We start from the raw sequence: 19,912 nt of genomic DNA on the forward strand, positions 1-19,912 counted from the left end.
CCTCTTCCTTGAACCACTGCAGTCCGTGTGGTGTAAGTACACCCACAGTGCTGTTAAGGGAGTTTCAGGATTTTGATCCAGCAATGATAAAAGAACAGTGAAATATTTTCAAGTCAGGATAGTGTTCGACTTGGAGGAGAACTTTCGGGTGATGGTGTTCCCATGTGCCTGCTGCCCTCGTTTTTCTAGGTGGTATAGGTCACGGTGCTGTTGAATGAGCCTTGGCGAGGTGGTACACAGTAGTGCCAAGGATACAGCACCGGTGGGGGAGTCAGTTAATGGGGTGCTGATCAAGTGGGCTTTTTTTATTTGTTTGGGGGACATGGGCATCTCTGGCTAGGCCAGCATTTATTGCCCTTTCCTAATTGCCCTTGAGAAGGTGGTGGTGAGCTGCCTTCTTGAACTGCTGCAGGTCTTGGGATGTAGGTACACCCACAGTGCTGTGAGGAAGGGAGTTCCAGGATTTTGACCCAGTGATAGTGAAGGAACGGCGATATAGTTCCAAGTCAGGATGGTGTGTGACTTGGAGGTGAACTTGCAGGTGATGGTGTTCCCATACATCTGCTGCCCTTGCCCTTCTAGGTGGTAGAAGTCGCAGGTTTCGAAGATGCTTTCGGAGGAGCCTTGGTGAGTTGCTGCAGTTCATCTTGTATATGGTACACACCACTGCCACTGTGCGTCTTTGGTCGAGGGAGTGAATGTTGAAGTGGCGGATGGGGTGTCAGTCAAGTGGGCTGCTTTGTCCTGGATGGTGTCGAGTTTCTTCAGTGTTGTTGGAGTTGCACTCATCCAAGCAAGTGGAGAGTTTTCCATCACATTCCTGACTTGTGCCTTGTTGGTGGACAGGCTTGGGAAGTCAGGAGGTGAGTTATTCACTATTGAATTCCCAGCTTCTGACCTGCTCTTGTAGCCACAGCATTTATGGGGCAGGTCGAGTTCGGTTTCTGGTCATAGAGTCGGTCAATGGTGACGCCCAGCATTTTGATAGTGGGGGTTTCAGCGACGGTAATGCCATCGAACGCCAAGGGGAGAGAGATGGTTAGATTTTCTCTTGTTTGAGATGGTCATTGCCTGGCACTTGTGCGTGAATGTTACTTGCTGCTTTGTTATGGATGGTGTTGAGCTTCTGGAGTAGTGTTGGAGCTTCACTCATCAGTGGAGAGTATTCCGTCACTTTCCTGATTTTTGCCTTGTACATGGTTTGGGGAATCAGGAGGTGAGCTACCCACCACAGAATTCCCAACCTCTGACCTGCTGTTGTTGCCACAGTATTTATTGGCTGGTCCAATTAATTTTTTGATCAATGGTGACCTCCAGGATATTGATGGTGGGGAATTCAGCAAAGGTAATACTGTTGAACATCAAAGGGATGTGGTTAGATTCTGTTGTTGGAGATAGTAATTGATGGTACTTGTGTGGTGCGAATGTATTTGTCACTTATCAGTCCAGGCCTGAATGTTGTTCAAGTCTTTCTGCATGTGGGCATGGACTGCTTCATTATCTGAGGAGTTGCAAATGGAATTGAACACTGTGCAATCATCAATGAAAAATCCCCATTTCTGACCTTATGATGGAGGGAAGGTTCTTGATGAAACAGCTGAAGATGGTTGGGCCTAATACACTGCTCTGAGGAACTCCTGCAACGATGTCCTGAGGCTGAGATGATTGGCCTCCAACAACCACAACCATCTTCCTTGTGCGAGGTATAACTCCAGCCAGTGGAGAATTTCCCCCTGATTCCCATTGACTTCAATTTTGCTAAGGCTCCTTGATGCTACACTCTGTCAAATGCTGCCTTGATGTCAAGGGCATTCACTCAATTCACCTCTGGAATTCAGTTTTTTTGTCCATGTCTGAACAAAGGCTGTTTTGAGGTCTGGAGCTGAGTGGTCCCGGTGGAACCCAAACTGGACATCATTGAACAGGCTGTCGGTGAGTCAGTACCAGTTGATAGCACTGTTGACGACACCTTTCATTACTTTGCTGATGATTGAAAGTGGACTGATGGGGTGGTGATTGGCCAGATTGGATTTGTCTTGCACTTTGTGGACAGGACCTACCTGGGCAGTCTTTCACATTGCCAGTATTGTAGCTGTACTGGAACAGCTTGGCTAGCGGCGCTGCTAATTCTGGAGCACAAGTTTTTAGCACTACAGCTGAGATGTTGTTGGGATCCATAGCCTTTGCTGTATCCTGTGTGCTCAGCCATTTCTTGATATCACATGGAGTGAATTGAATTGGCTGAAGATTGGCATCTGTGATGCTGGGCACCTCATGAGGATGTCGAGATGAATCATCCACTCGGCACTTCTGGCAGAAGATGGTTGCAAACACTTCAGCCTTGTCTTTTGCACTAACATGCTGGGCCCTGCCATCATTGAGGATGGGGGTGTGTGTGGAGCCTCCACCTCCTGTGAGTTTTTAATTATCCACCACCTTCACAACTGGATGTGGCAGGACGACAGAGCTTTGATCTGATTCATTAGTTATGGAATTGCTTTTCTGTATCTATAGGATTCTGCTTCTGCTGTTTAGCATGTATTATTTGGTGCAGTGGTTAGCACCACAGCCTCACAGCTCCAGGGATCCGGGTTCAATTCTGGGTACTGCCTGTGCGGAGTTTGCAACGTCTCCGTGTGACCGCGTGGGTTTTCGCTGGGTGCTCCGGTTTCCTCCCACAGCCAAAGACTTGCAGGTTGATAGGTAAATTGGCCATTGTAAATTGCCCCTAGTGTAGGTAGGTGGTAGGGAATATGGGATTACTGCAGGTTAGTATAAATGGGTGGTTGTTGGTTGGCACAGACTCGGTGGGCCGAAGGGCCTGTTTCAGTGCTGTATCTCTAAATAAATAAAAATAGTCATGTGTTGTCGCTTCACCAGGTTGGTGGCTCATTTTTTTAGGTATGCTTGATCCTACTCCTGGCATTTCTCCTGCACTCCTCATTGAGCTGGGGTTGGTCCCCTGGCTTAATGGTAATGGTGGGAGTCAGGGATATGCCAGTCTGTGAGGTTACATATTGTGGTGGAATACAATGCTGCTGGTGGCTGACAGACCCTGATGAATGCCCAGTTTTGAACTGCTAGATCTGTTCTGGGTCTGTCCCATTTTGCACAACGGTAGTGCCATACAACATGATGAAGGGTAACCTCAGTGTGAAAACTGTGTGCAGATTGCAAGCAGAGTATGGAGATATGAGTTTCCTGAATGGGGATTTTTAAGTTTCAATATCTTTCTAAAATTCTGGTCTGCAGTTAGCACTTAACTGGGATTTACCCTCTAAATAAAGTAAAGTAAGTTAAGCAAGTAAAGTAAGTTTCTTCCAGCCTTAGGCAGGAATTAACAAGCTCTACTGCAGAGTAGCTTATTACTTAAGTAGTTAACCAGTCCAATCTGGTTGCTGCAGTTTCAGATTCAAAAAGTATAAATATAGAGGTCTGGGGGCAGATTGCATGCAGAGTGTGGAGATACAAGTTTGGTGAGTGGGGATTTTTAAGTGTCAATATCTTTCTAAAAATCTGGTCTGCAGTTAGCAATTAACTCGGATTTATCCTCTAAATAAAGTAAACTAATTTAAGAAAGTAAAGTAAGTTTCTTCAAGCCTCAGGTAGGGATTAGCAAGCTCTACTAAGAGTAGCTGATTAGTTAAATAGCTAACCAGTCCCAATCTGGTTGCTGCAGTTTCAGCTTCAAGAACTATAAATACAGAGGTCTGAGTGCAGCCTGCAAATTGCACGCAGATTGCAAGCAGAGTGTGGAGATACGGGTTGGTGAGTGGGAAGGGGGGAGGAAGTGCTCCTTTTTTCTACTTTTTTCACCCTTTAGTATTTGGTTCTTACTTTGGTGCAGTGGCAGGAACTGGTTGGTGTACTATACTACTGGTAAGCTACACTACGAATGATAAATAGTCTGTTAAATTAAGGTATGGCAAGTGTTGTGACCAGGTGAGAGGGGTCTAGGGATTCCCTCTCAGCCTTTGCCTGGTTTAACCGTAACAGGGTTTAACTTTTAAAAAAACACTGTTTTAGCTCCCCCGTAGTGTATCCTTGTTCACTGCTTTCCAATTGTAAAGAAATCAATTCAGACAGGTTTTCTTAGATTTTAAACACAAGTTGGAAGTTTATTAATCTTAAACTCTAATCAGGTTAATGACTACGAATATGCTAGGGATGGTAGGGTGAAAGAACCTTGGATGACAAGAGATATGGAACAGCTAGTCAAGAGGAAGAAGGAAGCTTACTTAAGGTTGAGGAAGCAAGGATCAGACAGGGCTCTAGAGGGTTACAAGGTAGCCAGGAAGGAACTGAAGAATGGACTTAGGAGAGCTAGAAGGGGACATGAAAAAGTCTTGGTGGGTAGGATTAAGGAAAATCCCAAGGCGTTCTACACTTATGTGAGGAACAAGAGGATGGCCAGAGTGAGGGTAGGGCCGATCAGGGATAGTGGAGGGAACTTGTGCCTGGAGTCGGAGGAGGTAGGGGAGGTCCTAAATGAATACTTTGCTTCAGTATTCACTAGTGAGAGGAACCTGGTCATTTGTGAGGACAGTGTGGAACAGGCTGATATGCTTGAACAGGTTGAGGTTAAGAGGGAGGATGTGCTGGAAATTTTGAATGATATGAGGACAGATAAGTCCCCGGGGCCAGACGGGATATACCCAAGGATATTATGGGAAGCGAGGGAAGAGATTGCTGCGCCTTTGGCGATGATCTTTGCGTCTTCACTGTCCAAATGTTGTTCCCTTGTTCAAGAAAGGGAATAGGGATAACCCTGGGAATTATAGACCAGTCAGTCTTATGTCGGTAGTGGGCAAATTATTGGAGAGGATTCTGAGAGACAGGATTTATGATTACTTGGAAAAGCATGGTTTGATTAGAGACAGTCAGCATGGCTTTGTGAGGGGCAGGTCATGCCTCACAAGCCTTATTGAATTCTTTGAAGATGTGACAAAACACATTGATGAAGGAAGAGCAGTGGATGTGGTGTATATGGATTTTAGCAAGGCGTTTGATAAGGTTCCCCATGGTAGGCTCATTCAGAAAGTAAGGAGGCATGGGATACAGGGAAAGTTGGCTGCCTGGATACAAAATTGGCTGGCCCATAGAAGACAGAGGGTGGTAGTAGATGAAAAGTATTCAGCATGGAGCTCGGTGACCAGTGGTATTCCACAAGGATCTGTTCTGGGACCTCTGCTCTTTGTGATTTTTATAAATGACTTGGATGAGGAAGTGGAAGGCTGGGTTAGCAAGTTTGCCAATGACACGAAGGTTGCTGGAGCTGTGGATAGTGTGGAAGGCTGTTGTAGGTTGCAATGGGACATTTACAGGATGCAGAGCTGGGCTGAGAAGTGGCAGATAGAGTTCAACCTGGAAAAGTGTGAAGTGATTCATTTTGGAAGGTCGAATTTGAATGCGGAATACAGGCTTAAAGACAGGATTCTTGGTAGTGTGGAGGAACAGAGGGATCTTGGGGTCCATGTCCATAGATCGCTCAAAGTTGCCACCCAAGTTGATAGGGTTGTTAAGAAGGCGTATGGTGTGTTGGCTTTCATTAACAGGGCGATTGAGTTTAAGAGCCGCGAGGTTATGCTGCAGCTCTATAAGGCCCTGGTTAGACCACACTTGGAATATTGTGTTCAGTTCTGGTCGCCTCATTATAGGAAAGATGTGGAAGCTTTAGAGAGGGTGCAGAGGAGATTTACCAGGATGCTGCCTGGACTGGAGGGCATGTCCTACAAAGAAAGATTGAGGGAGCTAGGGCTTTTCTCATTGGAGCGAAGAAGGATGAGAGGTGACTTGATAGAGGGGTACAAGATGATGAGAGGCATAGATAGAGTGGATAGTCAGAGACTTTTTCCCAGGGTGGAAAGGGCTATCACCAGGGGGCATAATTTTAAGGTGATTGGAGGAATGTTTCGGGGAGATGTCAGAGGTAGGTTCTTTACAGAGAGAGTGGTGGGTGCGTGGAATGCGCTGCCAGCGGTGGTAGTAGAAGCAGATACATTAGGGGCATTTAAGCGACTCTTGGATAGGTACATGGATGACAGTAGAATGAAGGGTAGGTAGTTACTTAGATCTTAGAGTAGGTTAAAGGTTCGGCACAACATCGTGGGCCGAAGGACTTGTACTGTGCTGTAATGTTCTATGTTCTGTAACCACGCTAGCAAGCATATGCGATAAAAACACACGCATATAGAGACAGAAAAGTAGGAAAGAATAAAGGGGAAAAGTTTGAGGTAATGGATGGGTTTCTATTTTACTGTCCTTTAAGTTCAATGTGGAGTCTTTGGTTGCCGGTAAGTCTTGCAATTCGTTGGCGTCCAGTTCACGTTTCAGCTTGTGCCAATGCAGAAGCCTTTTCTCTCCTGAGGTTTGCGTGTCTTCCGTAGGTCCGGTGGCTTGGGAGAAAGCGAGAGAGAGAGACAGCCAGGCAAGAGACCTGCTTGTTTCAGCTTCAGTTTCAAACTGCCTTCTCAATTCAAATAGTTCAAAAAACCTGGGCCAGCCAGTTAGTCATGTGACCAGCTGGTTTAACCAGTCCTGGCTCTTTGGATTGTATCATCTTAGCAGGGCCTGGAATGTGCTTCCTTGCCTTCAATGTCTGGTGATCAAAATTCATTTGGGTTAATTGGAGCAGGGAATAGTCCTTTGTCTCCACAAGCACTGTCTGTTAGTATGCAAATGTCCTTCCAGCCAAGTGTCTGTGATTTTCTTTTTGACAAGTCCTTCACTCCAGCAAGAGTTTAAACTCAATGCCCATATGACAAAACTAAGATATCTTATTCTTGGAAAGTGTGGGTCTGCATGACACAGGGCAGCTTGGCCAAGTGGAATGTATAGTCTGTGGCATGTGGTAAGTCATGGACACACCATGTGTCCTAGCCAAACACATCTGCAGGAATTGTCACCGGCTGCACAAGCTTGAGCTCCGGGTTTTGGAACTCGAGTGGCAGCTGGAGTCACTGTGGTGCATCCGCGAGGCAGAGAACTACATGGACAGCATGTTTCGGGAGGTGGTCACACTGCAGGTTAGGAGCTTGCAGTAGATTGGGAATGGGTGACCACCAGGCAGTCTAAAAGAACCAGCAGGTAGTGCAGGAGTCCCCTGAGATGATCTCGCTCACTAATCAGTTTTCCATTTTTGATACTGGTGAGTGTGTTGGTTCCTCAGAGGAGTGCAGTCAGAGCCATGTTTGTGGCACCACGGGTGGCTCAGCTGCACTGGAGGGGAGGAAGAAGAGTGGAAGAGCAGTAATGATAGGGGATTCGTTAGTTAGGGGAATAGTCAGGCATTTCTGCGGATGTAGACGTGACTCCAGGATGGTGTGTTGCGTCCCTAGTGCCAGGGTCAAGGATGTCTACAGAGTGGCAACAGGCATTCTTCTGGGGGAGAGTGAACAGCCAAAAGTTGTGGTTCACATTGGCACCAATGACATAGCTAAGAAGCGGGATGAGGCCCTGAAAGCAGACTTTACGGAGCGAGGAAGGAGATTAAAAAGCAGGACCTCAAAAGCAGTAATCTCAGGATTACTCCCAGTCTCATGTGAGTGAGCATAGGAATAGGAGAATTGAGCGATTGAACACATAGCTGGGGAACTGGTGTAGGAGGGAGGGCATCAGATGTCTGAGGCACTGGGGCAGGTGGGACTTCTACCAAGATGGGTGAGTTGCATCTTAGCAGGAAAGGTGGCAGATGAAGTTCAATGCAGAGAAATGTGAAGTGATGCATTTTGGTAGGAAGAATATGGAGAGACAATATAAAATAAAGGGTACAATTCTAAAGGGGGTGCAGGAGCAGAGGGACCGAGGTGCATATGTGCATAAGTCATTAAAGGTCGTAGGACAGGTTGAGAGAATGGTTCATAGGCATACAGTATCCTGGGCTTTATTAATAAGGCCATAGAGTACAAGAGCAAGGAAGTTCTGTTGAACTTGTATAAGACCAAGTTTATCCTCAGCTGGAGTATTGTGTCCAGTTCTGGGCGCCGCGCTTTAGGAGAGATGTGGAGGCATTGAAGAGAGTACAGAAAAGATTCCTGAGAATGGTTCCAGGGATGAGGAACTTCAGTTATGAAGGTAGATTGGAGAAGTAAGGGCTGTTTTCCTTGGAGAAGAGAAGGCTGAGAGGTGATTTGATAGAGGTATTCAAAATCGTGAGGAGTCTGCACAGAGTGGATAGGGAGAAACTTCCCACTTGTGAAAGGATCGAGAATGAGAGGGCACAGATTTAAAGTATTTGGTAAGAAAAGCAAAAGTGACATAAGGAAAAACTTTTTCACGCAGAGAGTGGTTAAGGTCTGGAATGCACTACCTGAGAGTGTGGTGGAGGTAGGTTCAATTGAAGCGTTCAAAATGGAATTAGACTGTGACAAGAAAAGGAAGAATGTGCAGGGTTATGGTGGGAAGGCAGGGAATGGAACTGAGTGAATTGCTGTTTTGGAGAACTGGGGTGGACACAATGGTCTGAATGGCCTTCTGCACTGTCACAATTCTGTGAACAGGACTTTGTTTCTGCAAGGACTGTGCGGTGGTCACTCCTACTAATGTTGTCACAGCTGGATACATCTGCAACAGTTAGATTGGTGAGGACAAGGTCAAGTAGATGTTTCCCTCATGTTGATTCTGTCATCACCTGCCATAAGCCCAGTCAGGCACATATGTCCTTCAGGACTCAGCCAGCATTGCTACTGACCCACAATTGGTGAGGGACATTAAAGTTTCTCACCCAGAGTAAATCTCCGATCTTTCTACTCACAGTGCTTCTTCCAAGTGGTGTACGCCATGGAGGAATAGACAACAGGTGGTTTTCTTGCCCATGATTGACTCCAGACCCCATAAAGTCTCACTGCATCAGGTCGATGTTGAGGACTCCCAGGACCACTCCTTCCTGACTCTGCAACTGTGCTGAATCATCTGATGTTTCTGTCTTTCTGGTAGGACAGGATATAGCCAGGGATGGTGATGGAGGAGTCTGGGATATTGGCTGAAATATATGATTCTGTGAGTATGACTGTGTCAGACTATGTTACTCGACTAGTCTGTGGGATAGCTCTCTCATGGCACAAGTCTCCGCAGGAGGACTTAGTATGGTCAGTTAGGCTGGTTGTGCCCTTGTTGTATCCGGTGGCTAGGTTGATGCCACTGGCCCATCAGGTTTTATTCTCATTTGACTCTTTTTGTAGTGGTTTGATACAACTGAGTAGCAGGCTGGCCATTTCAGAGGGCAGTAAAAAGTCAACCACAGACTTCCTTCCTTGAAGGACATCAGTGAATCAGGTTGGTTTTTAATGCCAATCAGATAGTTTCATGTTCACCATTACTGAGACTAGCTTTTTATTCCAGATTTAGGAAGGATGTGAAGGGTTAGAAACATTGAAAATAGGTGCAGGAGTAGGCCATTCGGCCCTTCGGGCCTGCTCCGCCATTCAAAAAGATCATGGCTGATCATCTAATTCAGTATCCTGTTCCTGCTTTCTCCCCATTTCCCTTGATCCCTTTGGCATTAAGAAATATATCTATTTCCTTCTTCAATATATTTAATGACTTGGCCTCCACTGCCTTCTGCAATAGAGAATTCCACAGGTTCACAACCCTCTGAGTGAAGAAATTTCTCCTCATCTCGGTTCTAAATGGCATACCTCGTATCCTGAGACTGTGATCCCTGGATCTGGACTCTCCAGCCTTCGGGAACATCCTCCCGGCATCTCGCCTGTCTAGTCCTGTTAGAATTTTATAGGTTTCTATGAGAACCCTCTCATTCTTCTAAACACTAATGAATATAGGCCTCGTTGACCCAATCCCTCCTCATACGTCAATCCTGCCATCCTATGAAGCATGCTAGTACATCTTCGTTGCACTCCCTCCATGGCAAGAACAACCTCAGATAAGGAGAGCAAAACTGCTCACAATACTCCAGATGTGGTCTCACCAAGGTCCTGTATAACTGCAGTAAGACATCCTTGCTCCTGTACTCAAATCCTCTTGCAATGAAGGCCAACATACCATTCGCCTTCCTAACTGCTTGCTTGCTTTCAGTGACTGGTGTACAAGGACACCCAGGTCTTGTTGCACCTCCCTCGTTCCAATCTATCACCATTCAGATAATCTGCCTTTCTATTTTTACAACCAAAGTGGATAACCTCACATTTATCCACATTATAATGCATCTGCCATGCATTGCCCACTCACTCAACTTGTCCAAATCGTATTGGAGCCTCTTTGCATCCTCCTCACAGCTCACATTCGCCAGCTCACATTCGCGCCCCCCCCCCCTCCCCTCCCAGATTTGTGTCGTCTGCAAACTTGGAAATGTTACATTTCGTTCCCTCACCCAAATCATTAATATATATTGTGAATAGCTGGGGCCCAAGCACTGATCCCTGCGGTACCCCACTAGTCACTGCCTGCCACCTGGAAAAAGACTGTTTATTCCTATTCTCTGTTTCCTGTCTGTCAACCAATTCTCAATCCATGCCAGTATATTACCCCCAATCCCATGTGCTTTAATTTTGCACACTAACTTCTTCTGTGGGACCTTTATCAAAAGCCTTCTGAAAATCCAAATACACCACATCCACTGGTTCTCCCTTATCTATTCTACTAATTACATCCTCAAAAAACTCCTGTAGATTTGTTAAGCAGGATTTCCCTTTCTTAAACCCATGTTGACTTTGTCCAATCCCGTTTATGCTTTCCAGGTGTTCTGCTATCACATCCTTTACAATAGACTCCAGCATTTTCCCCACTACTGATGTAAGGCTAACTGGTCTGTAATTCCCTGTTTTTTCTCTCCCTCCTTTTTCAAATAGTGGGGTTACATTTGCCACCCTCCAATCTGTAGGAACTGCTCCAGAGTCTCTAGAATTTTGGAAGATGACCACCAATGCATCCACTATTTCGAGGGTCACTTCCTTTAGTATTTTGGGATGTAGATTATCAAGTCTTGGGGATTTGTCAGCCTTTAATCCCATTAATTTCCCTAGCACTATTTTTTTTACTACTACTGACTTCCTTTAGTCCCTCCCTCTCATTAGACCCTTGGTTCCGTAACATTTCTGGGAGGTTATTTGTGTCCTCCTTTGTGAAGACAGAACCAAAGTATGTGTTTAATTGTTCTGCCATTTCTTTGTTCCCCATTATAATTTCCCCCATTTCTGACTGTAAGGGACCTACATTTGTCTTCACTCATCCTTTCCTCTTCACATATTTATAGAAGCTTTTACAGTTAGTTTTTATGTTCTCCGCAAATTTACTCTCATACTCTATTTTCCGTGCCTAATCAACCTCTTTGTCCTCCTTTGCTGAATTCTAAACTGCTCCCAATCCTTACTTGCTGTTTTTTCTGGCAATTTTATATGCCTCCTCTTTGGATCTAATACTATCCCTAATTTCTTTTGTAAGCCATGGTTGAGCCACCTTTCCGGTTTTATTTTTGTGCCAGACAGGAATGAATAACTGTTGTAATTCATGCACACGTTCTTTAAATATTATCCATTGCCTATCCACCGTCAACCCTTTTAGTAAAGTTCCTCTATCTACCACAGCCAACTCGTGCCTCATACCTTCGTAGTTTCCTTTATTTAGATTCAGGACCCTAGTTTCAGATTCAACTACTTTGCTGTCCATCTTAATGAAGAATTCTTTCATGTTATGGTTGATCCTCCCCAAGGGAGTCCGCACAACAAGATTGTTAATTAATCCTTTCTCATTGCACAATACCCAGTCTAGGATAGCCTGTTCTCTAGTTGGTTCCTCAACCTATTAGTCTAAAAAACCGTCACGTACACATTCCAGGCGGTCCTCCTCCACATTTATTGCTAATTTGGCTTGACCAATCTAATCTATATGTATATTAAAATCACCCATGATTACAGTTGTACCCTGATTGCATGTGTCTCTAATTTCCTGTTTAATGCCATCCCTTACATCTCCACTACTGTTTGGGGGCCTATAGACAACTTCCATCAGCATTTTCTGCTCTTTAGTCCACTAATTCTACATCCTGATTTTCCGAGCCAATATCCTTCCTCACTATTGCATTGATTTCCTCCTTTACTAACAATGCTACCCCTCCTCCTTTCCCTTTTTGCCTGTCCTTCCTAAATATTGAATACCCCTGGAATTTCAGTTCCCATCCTTGGTCACGCTGCAGCCATGTCTCCGTAATCGCAACTGTATCATAACTATTTATATCTATTTGCCCTGTTAATTCATCTACCTTATTGCGAATGCTCTGCGCATTAAGACACAATGCCTTTAGACTTGTCTTTTTAACATTGTTAGTCATCTTAGCTTTATTTTGCACAATGGCCCATTTGTTTCTCACCCTTGTTTTCTCTGCCTTTCACTTTTGCTTACATTTCTGTCTTTCATTTCTATCCTTGTTTCCCCCTCCTCTGTCTCCCTGCTCAGATTCCCATCCCCCTGCCATTCTAGTTTAAACCCACCCCACAGCAATAGCAAACAACCCTCCCCCCCCCCACCACAAGGAAATTGGTCCCGGTCCTGCCAAGGTTTGGAGAGGGTGCAGAAATGACCAAGGAGAATGGTTCCAGGGATGAGGGACTTCAGTTACGTGAATAGATTGGGGAAGCTGGGATTATTTTCAGAGCAGAGAAGGTTGAGAGGAGATTTGATAGAGGTGTTCAAGTCCAGAGAAAGTAAATAAAGTTCCCATTGGCAGATGGGCCGAGAACCAGAAGACACCGATGAAACATGATTGGCAAAAGATCTCATCCCTACAAGTTGAAAAAAAATGTCTTTATGCAGCTGGCGGTTAGAATCTGGAATGCACTGCCTGAGTGTGTGGTGAAGTCAGATCCAATCATGGTTTTCAAAAGGGAATTGGATAAGCATCTGAAGAGAGAATTTGCAGGGCTATGTTGACAGGGCAGGGGAGTGGGACTGGCTGAGTTGCTGTTGCAGACAGCTGGCATGGACGCAGCAGATGAATGGCCTCCTTCTATAACGTAACCATTGTATGATTGTGTTTTAATTGAATTTAAATTCCCCATCTGCCATAGTGCAATTTGAACTCATGTCTCCAGGGCATTAACTCAGGCTTTGGGATTACTAGTTTGTTGGTTGTTGTGCCATTGCCACAGTACATCTTCTATTCTGACAGAGGGTATGTGTAATAGAAATGCAAAACTGTACGAATGTGCCAGGAACACAGTACGAACAAGACTGTTGTCCTGTTAGCTTGTAACAGAGAGGTATGCAACCATCAGTGGTAAAGTAGCTATGATGGAACTCAGTAGTATAACAACAACTTGCATTTATATAGTGCCTTTAACGTTCGAATGCAGTTGTGTATATATAAAATGCAAACAAGAAATGCTGGAAATACTCGTGGTCAGGCAGCATCTGAGGAAAGAGAAACAGTTAACGTTTCAGGTGTGTGACCTTTTGTCAGAATTGGAAAATGTTAGAGATGTAACAGATTTGAAGCAAGCACAGAGCTAAAGGAGGAGGGGAGAACAAAAGGGGAAGGTTATCCACCTCAAACGTTAACTTAGTTTTTCTCTCTCCATAGATGCTGCCTGAGTATTTCTTGCATTTTGTGTTTTCACATTTCAGAATTGCAGCATCCGGGCTATGTTTCCCGTATACATACAAACAAAAACTGACTACGCGAGACTGTCATATCGTCCACGGCACATGCGCTGTCAGCAAAGTCTGTGACCCGTTCACGTGACATTAACGCTTCACTCTGGAGCCAAGGCGAGGAGTCACGTGTGCGGGTCTTCTCGCGCCGGAACGCCGGTTACTGCCGCTGGCCACGTGCTTGGGAGATCTGTCTCTGCTTGCAGTTAATAATGGCTGTTGGGTCGAATATTTTTGACATGACGTCCTTTATCAAAGACCTACTGGCCGGTGGTATCGCCGCTGCAGTTTCCAAGACGGCAGTGGCACCGATCGAGAGGGTCAAGTTGCTGCTGCAGGTCCAAGCGTCAAGCAAGCAGATCAGCGTCGATCGACGGTACAAGGGAATTATTGACTGCGTGGTCCGGATCCCGAAGGAGCAGGGTAAGCAGAGGAACAAAATAATGTCAGAAGTTAGTCGCAGGGCAGCCGGTTGAAAGATGAAACGAATCTGTGGGCTTTGCGACTAATTTTATTCCCTGATTCTTAATTTGATCAAATAGTAAATTCTTCAATCGAGCACCTGCAGCTTCTGGCTTCACCTGAAATGCCTAAAGTATTTTGATTTGATGTCCGATGAACTCGACATGATGGTAAATGTTTTGAATTGCTAAGGTTGCGAGGAAACGAAGTTCGATGTCAGCTGCACTCGCGACATGGACAGACACGTGGACGCTTTCCCGCCGTCAGCCGAGCACGCGTCTCAGTTCTTAACATTACGAAATAAAAACAAGAAATGCTGGAAATACTCAGCAGGTCTGGCAGCATCTGTGGAGAGAGAAGCAGAGTTAACGTTTCAGGTCAGTGACCCTTCTTCAGAAGAATGCTGCCAGACCTGCTGAGTTTTTCCAGCATTTCTTGTTTTTATTTCAGATTTCCAGCATCCGCAGTATTTTGTTTTTATCTTACCATTACCATCCTGGATATCTTGTTCTGCCTCGACTGCCGTCTGTTACACTGAAGGGCGTTATATTCGAGATAGCAATCACGCAGAACTGGTGACATTCCATAAGTTTTCAGGATTGAGATTTTCATTGCATGTAAATGAACGTTTCATTTTTTTAAAAAAAGACCATTTGGATAAATGGTTCTATGGGCACTCTTCAGAGTGACTTGCATTTATATAACGCCTTTCATGATCACCAGATGTCTCAACGCTTTACAGCCAGTGTACTTTTTGAAGTATAGCCACTGTTGTAATGCAGGAAATGTAGCAACCAGTCAATATGCACACACCAGACTGCCACAAATAGCGATGTGATAATGATCAGATAAACATTTTTTGTGATGGTGATTGAGGGATAAATGTTGGTCAGGATGTTGGGGATAACTCACTTCTTCTTGGAAATAGTACAGTGGGATCTTCCACATCCAGATGAGCCTCATTTTAGCACCTCGTGTTAAAGACAGCACTTGCGACAGTGCAGCACTCACTCAGTATTGTACTGGAGTGTCAGGGTAGATTTTAGTGCTTAAGCCCTGGAGTGGGACTTGACCTTGTAACTCAGAGGCGAGAGTACTACCAACTGAGTCACGGCTGGCACTGAAGCAAGTTGCACTTTTTAAATCAAAACATATGAATCCTTGTGAGACTTGGACCTTGAATTGACGGCCTTTTTTTTTATTTAGAGATACAGCACTGAAACAGGCCCTTCGGCCCATCGAGTTTGTGCCGACCATCAACCTCCCATTTATACTAATCCTACACTAATCCCATATTCCTACCACATCCCCACCTGTCCCTATATTCCCCTACCACCTACCTATACTAGGGGCAATTGCTAATGGCCAATTTACCTATCAACCTGGTGGTGGTGGGAGGAAACCGGAGTACCCGGCGAAAACCCACGCAGACACAGGGAGAACTTGCAAACTCCACACAGGCAGTACCCAAAACTGAACCCGGGTCGCTGGAGCTGTGAGGCTGCAGTGCTAACCACTGCATATAACATAAGTGCCATCTGTAGAAGGATATGTTTTCCAACAAATGGGAACGATTGGACAGTAATCTATAACATCAGACATGCACCCACTTTGTGCATCGTTCGCATTTCTGGCAGTGCAAAAAATGGGGGACCGAAGCTTCCATTTTGTAACCAGAAAAATGCATTTAACTCACTAACCAGGGCAGTGTTGCATGTTTGTTATTTTCTGTGTTGCTAGGAGTGTTACAGAACTATGTTGAAATGTTGCTATGAGTGTTGATTTTCTTAGTTCATTTTTTTCATTCATTCATGGGATGTGGGTGTTGCTGGCTAGGCCAGCATTTATTTCCCATCCCTAATTGCCCTTGAGAAGTTGGTGGTGAGCTGCCTTCCTGAACCGCTGCAGTCCTTGGGGTGTAGGTACATTCACAGTGCTGTTAGGAAGGGAGTTCCAGGATTTTGAGCAGGCAAAAGTGAAGGCATGGCGATATAGTTCCAAGTCAGTATGGTGCAGGGCTTGGAGGGGAACATGCAGGTGGTGGTGTTCCCATGCATGTGCTGCCCTTGTCCTTCTAGGTGGTAGAGGTTGTGGGTTTGGAAGGTGCTGTCTAAGGAGCCTTGATGCATTGCTGCAGTGCATCTTGTAAATGGTACACACTGCTGCCACTGTGTCGTTGGTGAAGAGAGTGAATGTTTAAGGTGGTGGATGGGGTGCCAATAAAGTGGCCTGCTTTGTCCTGGTTGGTGTTGAGCTTCTTGAGTGTTGGAGCTGCACCCATCCAGGCAAGTGGAAAGTATTCCATCACACTCCTGTCTTGTGCCTTGTAGATGGTGGACAGGCTTTGGGGAATCAGGAGGTGACTTACTTGTCGCAGGATTCCTAGCCTCTGACCTGCTCTTGCAGCCATGGTATTTGTGGCTACTCCAGTTTCTGGTCAGTGGTTACCCCCAGGATGTTGATAATGGGGGATTCAGCGATGGTAATGCCATTGAATGTCAAGGGGAGATGGTTAGATTATCTCGTGTTTGAGATAGTCATTGCCTGGCACTTGTGTGGCGTGCATGTTACTTGCCACTTATCAGCCCAAGCCTGGATATTGTCCAGGACTTGCTGCATTTCTACACAAACTCATTCAGTATTTGAGATGTCACGAATGGAGCTGAACATTGTGCAATCTCAGTGAACATCCCCACTTCTGACCTTATGATTGAAAGAAGGTCATTGATGAAGCAGCTGAAGATGGTTGGGCCTAGGACTGTACCCTGAAAACCCCTGCAGTGATGTCCTGGAGCTGAAATGATTCATTTCCAACAACCACAACCATCATCCTTTGCACTAGTTATGACTGCAACCATTGGAGAGTTTTCCTCCTGATTCCCATTGACTCCAGTTTTACTAGGGCTCCTTGATGCCAAACTCGTTCAAATGCTGCCTTAATGCCAAGAGCCGTCACTCTCATCTCACCTCTTGAGTTCTGCTGTTTTGTCCATGTTTGAACCAAGGCTGTAGTGAGATCAGGAGCTGAGTGGACCAGATGGAACCCAGACTAAGCACCACTGAGCAGATTATTGCTAAGCATGTGCTGTTTGATTGCACTGTAGATGACCCCTTCCATCACTACTGATCGAGAGTAGACTGATGGGGCGGTAATTGGCCGGGTTAGATTTGTGCTGCTTTTTGTGTACAGCGCATATCTGAGCAATTTTCCACATTGCCAATAGATGCCAGTGCTGTAGTTGTACTGGAGCAGCTTGGCTAGGGACGCGGCAAGTTCTGGAGCACAGGTCTTCAGTACTATTGCCGGAATGTTGTCAGGGCCCAAAGCCTTTGCAATATCCAGTGCCTTCAGTCGTTTCTTGATATCATGTGGAGTGAATCGAATTGGCTGTAGTCTGGCATCTGTGATGCTGTGGATGTCAGGAGGAGGCCGAAATGGATCATCCACTCAGCACTTCTGGCTGAAGATTGTTGCAAATGCTTCAGCCTTATCTTTCGCACTGATGTGTAGGGCTCCTCCATCATTGAGGATGGGGATATTTGTGGAGCCACCTCCTCCAGTTAGTTATTTAATTGTCCACCACCATTCACGACTGGATGTAGCAGGGCAGTAGAGCTTAGATCCGATCTGTTGATTGTGGGATCGCTTAGATCTGTCCATTGTATGCTGCTTATGCTGTTTGGCACGCTGTGTTGTAGCTTCACCAGGTTGACACCTTTTTTTTATTCATTCAGGGATGTGGGCGTCGCTGGCTAGGCCAGCATTTATTGTCCATCCCTAATTGCCCTTGAAAAGGTGGTGGTGAGCTGCCTTCTTGAACCGCTGCAGTCCATTTGGGGTAGTTATACCCACAGTGCTGTTAGGAAGGGAGTTCCAGGATTTTGACCAGTGACAGTGAAGGAACGGTGATATAGTTCCAAGTCAGGATGGTGTGTGACTTGGAGGGGAACTTGCAGGTGGTGATCCCATGTATTTGCTGCCCTTGTCCTTCTAGTTGGTAGAGGTCGTGGGTTTGGAAGGTGCTGTCTAAGGAGCCTTGGTGTATTGCTGCAGTGCATCTTGTAGATGGTACACACTGCTGCCACTGTGTGTTGGTGGTGGAGGGAGTGAATGTTTGTAGGTGGGGTGCCAATCAAGCGGCCTGCATTGTCCTGGATGGTGTCGAGCTTCTTGAGTGTTGTTGGAGCTGCACCCATCCAGGCAAGTGGAGAGTATTCCATCACACTCCTGCCTTGTGCCTTGTAGATGGTGGACAGGCTTTGGGGAGTCAGGAGGTGAGTTACTCGCCTCAGGATTCCTAGCCTCTGACCTGCTCTTGTAGCCACGGTATTTATATGGCTACTCCAGTTCAGTTTCTGGTCAATGGTAGCCCCTAGGATGTTGATAGTGGGGGATTCAGCGATGGTAATGCCGTTGAATGTCGAGGGGAGATGGTTAGATTCTCTCTTGTTGGCGAAGGTCATTGCCTGGCACTTGTGTGGCGCGAAAGTTACTTGCCACTTATCAGCCCAAGCCTGGGTATTGTCCAGGTCTTGCTGCATTTCTACACGGACTGCTTCAGTATCTGAGGAGTCACGAATGGTGCTGAACATTGTGCAATCATCAGCGAACATCCCCACTTCTGACCTTTATGATTGCAGGTAGGCCATTGATGAAGCAGCTGAAGATGATTGGGCCTAGGACACTACCCTGAGGAATTCCTGCAGTGATGATTGACCTCCAACCTCCTTGATAAGACAACCCCTTCACCCCAGGAATCAGCCTAGTGAACCTTTTCTGAACTGCCTCCAATGCTAGTATATCCTTCTTTAAATACGGGGACCAAGACTGTACGCAGTACTCCAGGTGTGGCCTCACCAATGCCCTGTACAGTTGTAACCAGACTTCCCTATTTCTAAACTCTAACCCCTTAGCAATAAAGGCCAAACTTCCATTTGCCTTCCTAATTACTTACTACACCTGCATGCTAACTTTTTGTGTTTCATGCACAAGAACACCCAGATCCCTCTGTACTACAGTATTTTGTAGTCTTCAGCTAAATAATAATCTGCCTTTTTATTCTTCCTACCAAAGTGGATTACCTCACACTTTCCCACATTGAACACCATCTGCCAAGTTTTTGCCCACTCACTTAACCTATCTATATCCCTTGGCAGATTCTTTGTGTCCTCATCACAACATGCCTTCCCACCTATTTTTGTATCGTCAGCAAATTTGGGTACAGTACACCCTGTCCCTTCCTCCAAGTCATGAATATAGATTGTAAATAGTTGAGGCCTTAAGACCGATCATTTTGGCACCCCACTAGTTATGGCTTTCCAACCTGAAAAAGACCCATTGATCCCGACTCTCTGCCTTCTGTGTGTTAACCAGCCCTTAATCCGTGCCAACACATTACCCCAATATCCTGAGCTCTTATTTTGTGCAATAACCTTTTATGTGGCACCTTATCAAACGCCTTCTGAAAATCCAAATACACTCCATCTACTGGTTCCCCTTTATCCACTCTGTTTGTTATATCCTCAAAGAACTCCATCAAATTTGTGAAACATGATTTCCCTTTCATAAAACCATGTTGACTCTGCTTGATTGCATTATGTTTTTCTAAATGTCCTGCTATTTCTTCCTTAATGGACGCTAGCATTTTCCCAATGACAGATGTTAAGCTAACTGGTCTGTAGTTTCTTGCTTTCTGTTTCCCTCCTTTCTTGAATAGGGTGTCACGTTAGCGGTTTTCCAATCTGCTGGTACCCTACCGGAATCCAGTGAGTTTTGGTATATTATGACCAATGCCCCCACTATCTCTGCAGCCACTTCTTTTAAAACCCTTGGTGACTTGTCTGCCTT

The 19,912-nt window shown here is 45.5% G+C and overlaps 1 protein-coding gene across 1 annotated transcript in view; it reads left to right on the plus strand.

The window, feature by feature from the left end:
* The first annotated feature begins 7,317 nt into the window (after window positions 1-7,317).
* LOC137372112 (ADP/ATP translocase 4-like) overlaps window positions 7,318-19,912 on the plus strand; it is a 138,154-nt gene continuing 125,559 nt past the window's right edge. Inside the window, exons 1-2 of the mRNA XM_068035581.1 lie at window positions 7,318-7,512; window positions 13,635-14,025. Coding sequence (XP_067891682.1) covers window positions 7,318-7,512; window positions 13,635-14,025 — 586 coding nt within the window. The remainder of the gene's footprint in view (window positions 7,513-13,634; window positions 14,026-19,912) is intronic.

The sequence above is a fragment of the Heterodontus francisci genome, chromosome 1 (genome assembly GCF_036365525.1).
Source record: "Heterodontus francisci isolate sHetFra1 chromosome 1, sHetFra1.hap1, whole genome shotgun sequence".
Lineage (NCBI taxonomy): Eukaryota > Metazoa > Chordata > Chondrichthyes > Heterodontiformes > Heterodontidae > Heterodontus > Heterodontus francisci.